Consider the following 10,493-nt stretch of genomic DNA (forward strand, 5'->3'; position numbering starts at 1 on the left):
TGTCATCCACTGCCCAGAAGAAACAGCAACGACAAGCCTGCAGTCATTCTGAAATTTGTCAACAGGAAGCACAAAGTTGCACTTCTAAAACAGGGTAAGTTGCTCAAAGGTACAGACATCTACATAAATGAACATTTGACAAAGACCAATGCGGATATTGCAAAGAAAGCACGTCACTTGAGAAGAATGAAAAAAATACAGAGTACATGGACCAGAAATTGTAAGATATACATCAAGCTTAATGGATCACCAGAAGAGGCCAAGATACTGATGGTGAGGAGTATTGAGGAACTGGAAAAGCTCGAATAAGTATCCTCAACTGGAGTGGACTTGGAACTGAATGGAGGTAACAACACAAAACACAAACATAATGTTCAGGGACACTACTCAACCTACATCAAGCAACAATGGACAGGTAACACAGTGGATACAAGAACATGAACAACTCCAACTGACGTTTGATTACAGTGAAAGCAGCACTCTGGACATAGATCAGGACATCGACCCAGACAATAATTTCTTCTCCACCACAAACAACACATGTTATTATTACAGCAATGATCAGTACAATACGGACATCTTAACAAAAGATAAGCTATCTATTATCCATTTCAATAGCCGGAGTCTATATAAAAATTTTAGTAGCATTCGGGATTACTTAAACACATTCAAACAATCATTTAATATAATAACTATTTCTGAGACCTGGATTACGACTGAGAAGGGAATGCACTTTGAGATGGAAGGCTATGAATTCATATGCAACAACAGACAGAGCAAAGCGGGGGGTGGTGTTGCAATCTATGTTGATTTGAATATGAAATTCAAGATTGTAGAGGCTATGACACAGGTGGTGGACAATCTTCTTGAATGTCTCACGATACAGATTTGTGTTGAAAAGAAAAAAGACATTATTATAAGTTGTGTCTATAGAGCTCCTGGTTCTAGCATTGATACATTCACAGAATGGATAGAAAGTGTGATTATACAAAAAGGCAATAAAAATATTTTTATTTGCGGGGATTATAACATTGATCTATTAAACCCAAATAAGCAACAAAATATTGATGATTTTTTAAATTTAATGCATAGCCTGAGTCTCTTTCCTACAATCACTAGACCCACGAGAGTAACATCACAGAGTGCTACTCTGATAGATAACATATTCACCAATATAATAGAAAACAGGACAACAAGCGGGTTATTAATTACTGATATTACTGACCACCTTCCAGTGTTTACAGTATATGACAATAATTTCAAATCTGAAATTGGGGTGTATAAACAACAAAGAAGAATTAGGACAGATGAGACAATTGCTACTCTAAAACATGAATTAATGCAACAGAACTGGGATGCAATATATGAAGAAAAAGATGTAAATAATGCATACCATAAATTGATGACTATATTCACTTCATTATATAATAAGCATTGTCCAATCAAGGAATATAATAAAAAAACTAAATATAAGGACAGTCCGTGGTTGACGAAAGGCTTAAGAAATGCCTGTAAAAAGAAGAATTTACTCTATAGGAACTTCATAAAACAGAGAACAGAAGGCGCTGAAGATAAATATAAGAGATATAAGAATAAATTAACTAATATTATAAGATTAAGTAAGAAAGAATATTATAAGAATAAATTAGAGGATAACAAAAATAATATTAAGGGGATATGGACTCTCCTAAACCACATTATTAGAGAAGGTACCGAACAACATAAATTACCTAAATATTTTGTTATAAATGATACTGAAAATTATAATATGGAAGAAGTGGCAAACAGTTTTAATCAGTTCTTTGTAAATGTTGGGCCTCAAATAGCAAAAAACATACTGATTCCAGCGCCAGATGTTGGCAACACAGATAAATTAATAGAAAAGAATCCTCACTCAATGTTTTTGAAGGCAGTTGATGAAAATGAAATCATTAACATTGTGCAACAATGTAAAAATAAAACATCTACCGACTGCAATGGGATTGATATGATGTTAGTTAAGCAAATCATTGAGGGGATTTCAAAGCCACTTGTGTACATCTGTAACTTGTCATTTTTAACTGGTACATTCCCAAAGAAGATGAAAATTGCTAAGGTCATTCCTCTTTATAAAACTGGGAGCAAACACAACTTTACAAACTACAGACCTATCTCAATATTGCCACAACTTTCAAAAATATTGGAAAAGCTTTTTAATAGTAGAATGGATGGATTTTTGGAAAAACATAAATTATTTGCAGAGAACCAATATGGTTTTAGAGTAAACAGATCAACAGCACAGGCATTAATGGAATCAATCGAGGAAATCACAGATGCAATAGACAACAAACAACATGCAGTAGGAGTTTTCATTGACCTCAAAAAAGCTTTTGACACAATTAATCATAATATACTATTCAATAAATTAGAAAAATATGGGATAAGGGGATTAGTATTAGACTGGATAAAGGATTATCTGCGAGAACGGCAACAGTATGTAAAGTTGGGTAATCACTGTTCTGGATATCTGGAAATAGCTTGTGGTGTTCCACAAGGGTCAGTTTTAGGCCCTAAATTATTTATTTTGTATATAAATGACATGAGCAAAGTCTCTAAAGAACTAAAACTCGTCAACTTTGCAGATGACACAAATATTTTTTGTTCAGGTGATGACATCCAACAAGTGGAATCAATGCTGAATGAGGAAATGAAAAAAATAAAAATGTGGTTCGACTGGAACAAATTATCATTAAATGTAAGTAAGACCAAGTTTATGGTATTTGGCAAAGCGAATATAAAGATACGAATAGAAATAGATGGAAATGAAATTGAAAGGGTGCAGGAAAACAAATTTCTTGGGGTTATAATGGATGACAGGCTTAGTTGGAAGCCACACATCAAAAACATAAAGTCTAAAATTTCAAGAAGCATGGCTGTCATATACAAAGCAAAAGAATTACTGGATTATCATTCACTTCGTACACTTTATTGTTCTCTAGTCTTGCCCTATTTGCATTACTGTGCTGAGGTTTGGGGGAATACTTATAAAACTTCACTACAGCCACTTATCATTCAGCAGAAAAGAGCAATAAGGACTATTCATAAAGTCAACTACTTGGAACACACAAATCCACTTTTCATACAATCCAAACTATTGAAATTCACTGACATAGTATCTTATCAAACAGCAATCATCATGTATAGGGCAAAAGCAAAACAACTACCAGATAATATCCAAAACTTATTTAGGCATCGGGAGGGAGGTTATAAGTTAAGAGGGAATCACAACTTCAAAATCTTAAACATAAGAACAACCTTAAAAAGTTTCTGTATAACTATAACCGGGGTCAAACTATGGAACAATCTAAGTGAGGAACTCAAGCAAAGTCCAAATATCCACCAGTTTAAAAAAATGTATAAAAATATGTTGTTTAGCGGGTACAAAGGTTAAGAGTGCCAAAGGGCTACACACAAGTAAAAATGAAACAGAACAATAAGTGTGCAAGTTTGTCTACTTGTGTTATATTGTAGAATTACAGAATAGTATGTTGAATCATTGGTTTAATGGATGAAGTCAGAAAGGAGTAGGAATCTAAAAAGCTATGCTTCCTCCTACTCCTTTTCGAGCATTCTTTATTTTTTTTATTTACTTATGTATTATTATTATTAATTAATTAATTAATTTAATGTATTTACTTCTATTTGTTGGTTTATTTTTTGTTTGTTTTGTATGGATTTATGTGGCACTTTAGAGTGTTATTTGTTTTTGTTTTTTTGTTTTTCTTTTTTGTTTTGGATGTTCGAAATAAAGATATCAATCAATCAATCAATCAAAACCTCGACTTCCTTGTTGTTCTGGCGTTTGCTTGCTTATGGCGCCATCTAACGGCTGTTGTTGGGAATTACAACAAATGGCACATAAAATGCTCTCACTCACGACTAATAAATATAATTGCCGGAAACGCTCTCACACACTGAAAGGTTCTTTACACTCATGCTGACAGTGGTTGAGACATTTGAATCCGTCACATCAGAACTGAGAATCTTGAACATTATGTGCTGGACAGTTAATACGATTTTCTGAGTTGGGTCATAATATCAACAGGCTTCCTCTTCCCTGAGGACGATACAGTGCAAATGAAGCATTTCATTCAGGGTGAGCTGATTAATCACTTGTGGTTCATTAACATGTACCTCGAGGTCCCTGAAGGGCAACATCTTTTTTCCTGTGACAGCCTAACAAGGAATGACTCAAACAGCCTCTGACCCTGACCGGGAAAGACACTTTGGATGACTTCACATTTTCATGATAATCAGCAGGAATGAAGCTGCAGCATCCTTTGGTGCGTGAGACTATTTTTTAGCAGGATTTTGACAGATGGGGAGAAAGCGGCTTACAATGGACGCCCATATGGACGAGGACATGGAGCTGGTGGGAATGGGACTTCGTGTCTCGGTGTCCCCGATCCAGATTGCCATGTATATTATACTGGTGCTGCTGGGCATCCTGGGTAACGCCATGGTGATCGGGGTGATCGGTAGGAGCGTGTTTGTGGAACACAGCCACGGACAGAACTCGGACATCATCATCATCAACATGGCCTTGTCCAATTTGTTGGTGTCAATCTTGAGGAACACACTGCTGATCATCTCAGATATTGGATTGGAGGTAGGTGGATGTTTATTGATTTCCATGGTCGGGATTTTATCTTCTAACCTCATTGTGCACGTTTGGCACAGCTGTATTCATCGAAGCAGTGGTGTCAGTTTCTCATGGGTGTGTGGGTGTGGATGCGCTCGGTCAACGTGTGGTCAACGCTCTTCCTCAGTGCCTTCCACCTTCAGACTTTAAGACGGGTGGCTCCCAACATTGCAACCCTTCGTACATCCCGGAGGGCTCCTAATATCATCCTTTTCAATCTGGCTATCATCTGGTTCCTCAACTTTTTATACTCCATTCCTGCATATATCTTCTCTACTAATGGAAATGTGAACACCACAGAGGTGAGCGTCTGTTTGTTTAATTTTAAAAGATTAAAATCATTTCAAATGTATTTGTTGAAAATATTGTAATGTGATATTATGATATTTTAATGTGAGTTAGAATCACCCTCTGAGAAAAGTTGAGATTTTCATTTGAACAGGGGTGTGTAGACTTTTTATATTCACCGTCGTTTGCCTTTTGGCCAGACGCTAATGCTGGTGAGCAGCACAACACGACCATTGCTGGGCTGCGTGTGGAACTTCCCTTATTCCTTCAGTGGCTTGTCATACGCCACCACCTCCATGGTGATCCACGAGACCATTCCTATCATCCTGATGGTCTTTACCAACGTTTGCTCGCTGTACACACTCTACACACACGGCAAGGCTTCATTGAAAGGCGTGCCTGTCACCAAAAGGGTGCCAGCTGAGAGACGAGCAGCCAAGGTGGGAAGTGTTTTTGTTAGTAGTTGTTGCAAAACGGGTATGACGGTGCTAAAAAATACTTTTAATATATATACGTATATAGATTTTTTTTTTTTTAATGAGTTTCAATGTGACTTAACTTAAGCATTTTGGGTGAACAACTACTGGACTAAATCCTTACTTTTTCTTCTCTAGGTGATTCTTGCCCTCATCATGCTTTTCATCGTGTCATGGGGCACCAGCATAATCTCCGTCAACTACTTCAATTACAATCGGGGCTCCTCGGCAGAATTTCTGCTGGTCATCGCTCGTTTCGCCAACATCATCTTCATCGCCTTGTCCCCCATGGTTCTGGCAGTGGGCCACCGCCGACTTCGGTCTTTTATGAAATCTTTGGTCTCCCACTGAAAGGCTGCTGGCAAGCACAAAAAAGTCATTGCCATTCACTGAACATTTCACCTTATCAGACATTTATATTTCAATGTGTGCAAAATACTTTAAACATTCCATTTTCTTCCTCTAACACTTTCTGCCATGAATGTTTTTCTTTTCGTTTTGAACAACAAAGATGATTTGTTTTTCCCTTGTTCCTTTAGCCCCGCCTTCGTTTTGTGCACGGTGCCGTTTGAAAGCTTTCATGCAGCCCGGTATCATGCCCACAATTCTCCTCCTCAACTTGCCGTGCCCCAGGGCCACCACCATTGGACAGAAGCCCACAAACAGCGAGGCAGAGAAATGAGCCACAGTCAGCAGGCCTTCAGCGTGATGGCCTCTGTTGTGGTTGTAGTAGGTCACGGCGGCAACCTGCAGCACCCAGCACACCACGAAGAGCGTCACCATCAACATGATGACATGAGCCGCCTTGCGCTCGCCTGACACATGTTTGTCCAACTCCCCGTGTTCTCCCCCCGCAGTCACGGCCCTGATGTGCTTGGCCAGAGAGTGAAGCGTGGCCAAGTTGGTGCTCACCATCAGCACGAGTGGCAACACTTCATTGAAAGCCAGTGAAATAGAGGCAAATGCCGCTCCCTGCTGGTTGGAAGGGAACTCCCATATGCAGCCCAGCAGGGGCCTGGTGGTACAGCTGATCACCATCAGCTCCACGGTGGTATTGCTGTGAACGTGAGTGCTGTAGACCAGCGCAGGGGTAGAAAAAGCCAGGTTGGCTACCCAAACTACTCCGAGGATTATCCAAACGCGCCGTCTCTCCCGCTGCAGGGCCAAAGGTCCGAAGGTCACGCGCTGTCTCTTTAGGGTGGCGCAGTGGAAAATGCTGAGCGCCAAAGTCACCCAGCAGCCCACAGCTCGCCACCACACCCACAGCAGCATGAAGACTCGACACCAACCTGGAGAGAGACTCACAGCCAAGCCCAAGTCTGAGACAAAAATGGGCACGGTGCGGAAAAGTGAGGTGAGGAGGTTGGCCAGCGACAGATGCACCAGTATTGTGTCTGAGGGTGGAAGCCTCCGAGATGGAGTCTCAGTAGCGGCCTGGACTACCTGCGAGGAAAACAAGTGGAGGATTAACCAGAGGTTGCAAAAGTGCTCACACTCTGTGCTCAAATAGTAGAGATTAAAAAAAACCATTTATAAATAAATCCGCTCTCAAACGCTGCTAGCATGTTTGCTGAATACCTAAAATGTCCCATTGAAAAAAGATGCTACTTAAAAAAAATGCTAGTTAGTAACGTAAACCACACAACAAGACAAGCGTTTGTTGTCTCACCACAAAGATGACCAAGACGTTCCCCAGGATGCCGCAAAAGACGAGCATCCCAAACAGAATAGCTTCTACAGTGAGCACGGCCGACATGGCCTGGCGTGCACGGTCACGTTGTCGTCGCACTCAGAGTGGAACGTGGAGGTTTCATGTCATCTGTGAAAGAAGCTGATGCTCCTCTTAAGCTTTTATATACGCATACAAAGCTTCACGCTCGCTGACAATGCTCAAGGTTCATTTAGTTTGATGTGCAGACATTTTCCATCACGTTTTTCTACATCACCAAGCAGCCGCCTAAAGATCATCTCAGATTTAAAAAATTAGCAAGTCAAAATAAAATGCAGCACTGTCACTGACTGACGAGCCCTCCACAATCTTTTTGTGACCTCTAGTAATCTCCGTTAGTTATGTTATAAAGTTTCGTGTGCAGTCTACCTGAGACTGAATTCACTTATGACCCCTCGGGGTAAGGAGGCGCCGATCAGCATTTTCCTTTTTATCAGTCAGCAGTTCATCGCTATCCCCTTGGGGCTAATTTCCTTGCTTGTATCACTCCAAGGATCAAATAGAATATTTTCTGCTTCGGTTTTTCATTATACATACACATTGTTAGTGCATGAATCTTTTTTTTTTCTCAATTATAATAAATTCCTTGTGTATGTGCGAGTGAGTAGAGGGGCATCTGGACTCGGAAATAAGATTCGGGATGCTTCGCACCTTTCCTACGCCCATGTGTGCTGGGGACTGGTTTGCTTTTTATTTTTTGTCTTTGCGTGGGATTGTGACTCACTCGTAGAAGTGTTGATGGGCCACATTATTTGCACACGTGCACTGTGCGGCGCGCGCCCCTCGCGTGCACACGCCAACGGCGGACATCAGAGCGGGAGCGAAAAGGGGACGACGTCCGGCAGACCCACTGGCACCGTAACCCAGGAAGTAAGTGACGATCTTAAATAGTGAGTCGATCGGTGACGCAAATGTATTTTTTTCCCCGTTCCTTTCTCTCTGGTTGTGTGATTTCTGTCGCTGATGCTTCATCCAAAGTGTCCTCGCTCGTGGACGCTGATCCCTCCTCCACGCGGATGTTGAAGCAGAGCTGATCCGATTTATGGCCGTCAGCAGCAAGTGTGAGCAGAGGAGATGAGCAGCCAACAGCGGCCGTCGGTGCTCGCTTTCGCGGCACTGCTCATCTGCACAGCACAGCACAGGACTCACGGCAACGATTCGGCATCCTCATCTGCATCCCCATCAGAGGTGACAGGCAGGGAGGATTCTGGGATGCAGCGCAGGTGGCTCAAAAACCATGGCAACAGCAGTCAGGAAAGCGGGCCGTGGCAGAAAGCTTCAAGCCTCAATGCTTCCGCTGTGGACTCAGTCAAGTGGAGCCCGCTGAGCTGGGCGTCATCACCACTATGTGCCTACCAGGTCTTAGAGGGGGGAGTCGGGGGGCCGCTCTGTTTTCGACACATGTTGGCGGGCTACAAATGCCACAAGGGAGACTGCAGGTCAGCAGTGTCTACAGGGAGCCTGGTTGCCAATATTCTCATCAACGGCAGCGTGCTACTTCAGTGGAGCCAACGGGGGGAGGTCAAGGGGGTTCAGAGGTCATCTGCTTGGACAAACTCGTCAAGTAGCGAGCAACCAAATAGTGTTTTTAGTGGCCAGCGCCACAGACGGGGAGGCTACGAGTTGAGCTGCTGGTGGAACGGCAGCTACACTCAGTTCGAGTGTGCCGGGGTCCATCTCGGCTCCGGGTGCAGGGATTTCCTGTTGAGCGAGCTGCACGAGAACATCCCGTACCGCATCTGCCTGCGCTCCGCCGCCCAGAGATCGGACCACAAGGACTGCGTGGAATTCATACTGCCGCCGTCCGGGATGCAGGATATCGTGATCGCCATGACGACAGTCGGGGGGGCCATTTGCGTGATGTTAGTCATCATCTGCTTGCTGGTGGCGTACATCACGGAAAACATCATGAGCCCAGCAACACAGCACACATACTCCTACCGCACTCACTCACGTCACTGAGGCTCGACCCGAACACTAAGGTCCAACATGACCTCGCCTGATGACCTTCACTTCATTGTCCAGTGTGTTTGTGTGTGAAGCACAATAGTGTCTCTGAAACAGATAAAACTTTCAACCTCTGCAAACAAGAGCTAAAGCAACTTTCCCAATCTTGCACAGAGTCAAATACATTCCTGTTGAGTTCTAATGTGTCGTTTTCAAACTGTTATCAATTTTGGGGTAGTCTTATAGTATGAGGAAAAAAAACTCCAAAGGCTTGTCCTCGTTGCTTGAGTTCTATGTGCTGAAACGATTTTGATGGCTTTGTTGCCAAACAAAAATGTCATAAAAAATTTAAATACTGCTTTCGGTGATATTTGGGCATTGACATACATGTGCCATACATATCTTTTATTATTATTGTACTGAGCAGCTTCAACAAACAAATGATACCATATTCCCATATATATCATATTTCATGTATTTGCCATCACTGATACACTTTGTTGTGACAAAAAGAGCCAAAGAAAACACAAAATGCACTCGAGGAATTGATCTTGAAGTCTTGTGAATTAATTTAGAGTCATTTTATCCTAAGAATTTAGGGTGAATTCCTTATTGTACGACCTAATGGTATTCAACTTTGGAGGTTTAACGACACTTTACACAGAGTAGACGCTTATCCACTAAGATGTGTTGCTTTCATTGGTTTGTCAGTGATGAATAGTGAATTTGTATCTTAGCTGCAATATACACGAATAGAGTAAGTAATGAAATGCTTTGAGTGTATCCCATTAGCTGATGTTCACTCACACAAGTGTCCCGCTACCTTGTGTCTTTGTAACAAAAAAATACTGGTGTGAATTACATGCGTCCATCAGACTTGTTTTGTGACATAGGTCTGCATACATGCATCATTTGGTAAAGGGCAATACAATCACTAAATACTATACCAAACAACATTATCCACAAACGTTTGTGTCATGCTGTCAGTCAATAAAGTATCATGAGATTATTTAAATTATTTTACAGCTTTTCTTTCTTCTTTGTTGTCGACTTCATTAACTCATAAATGACGTTTGATAATTATGAAATTGGTCTGATTGGGTTAATTTCTGCGTAGCTTGTGTTTACTTGAAGTATCATGAAAAATGTTAAAAATTGCCATTTAGAAAACAAATTGATATTCTTTCTTGGTAACGTTTAATAGGTTTGATACAATTTTATGACGAACATTTATTTAACGTCTTTTTTCAACTTTGTTGGAGCATAACAAACACATTTAAGAAATATAAGGACCACTTGTAGTGCTCAACAAAAACGCAATAAAATAATAGTCAATTTGATAATCAATACAAAAACAGAAATACAAAGGAAA

General features: G+C 41.2%; 3 protein-coding genes across 3 annotated transcripts; 2 read left to right on the forward strand and 1 right to left on the reverse strand.

Annotated features, from left to right (window-relative positions):
• The first annotated feature begins 4,170 nt into the window (after window positions 1-4,170).
• Window positions 4,171-5,796, forward strand: LOC119123671 (olfactory receptor class A-like protein 4). Its single transcript, XM_037252953.1, has 4 exons — window positions 4,171-4,648; window positions 4,720-4,983; window positions 5,170-5,409; window positions 5,584-5,796. The coding sequence occupies exons 1-4, from the start codon at window positions 4,358-4,360 to the stop codon at window positions 5,794-5,796; spliced, it is 1,008 nt and encodes a 335-aa protein (XP_037108848.1). The 5' UTR covers window positions 4,171-4,357.
• A 111-nt stretch (window positions 5,797-5,907) lies between these two features.
• On the reverse strand, window positions 5,908-7,201 carry LOC119123159 (olfactory receptor class A-like protein 4). Its single transcript, XM_037252040.1, has 2 exons — window positions 7,115-7,201; window positions 5,908-6,888 (listed from the first exon to the last, which is right to left on the reverse strand). Exons 1-2 carry the CDS (start codon window positions 7,199-7,201, stop codon window positions 5,908-5,910), a joined length of 1,068 nt encoding a protein of 355 aa, XP_037107935.1.
• A 668-nt stretch (window positions 7,202-7,869) lies between these two features.
• fndc10 (fibronectin type III domain containing 10) lies at window positions 7,870-10,139 on the forward strand. The gene is made up of 2 exons (XM_037252956.1): window positions 7,870-8,044; window positions 8,153-10,139. The coding sequence occupies exon 2, from the start codon at window positions 8,249-8,251 to the stop codon at window positions 9,134-9,136; it is 888 nt and encodes a 295-aa protein (XP_037108851.1). The 5' UTR covers window positions 7,870-8,044; window positions 8,153-8,248; the 3' UTR covers window positions 9,137-10,139.
• The last annotated feature ends 354 nt before the right edge of the window (window positions 10,140-10,493 follow it).

This window comes from Syngnathus acus, chromosome 5 (genome assembly GCF_901709675.1).
Source record: "Syngnathus acus chromosome 5, fSynAcu1.2, whole genome shotgun sequence".
Classification (NCBI taxonomy): Eukaryota; Metazoa; Chordata; class Actinopteri; order Syngnathiformes; family Syngnathidae; genus Syngnathus; species Syngnathus acus.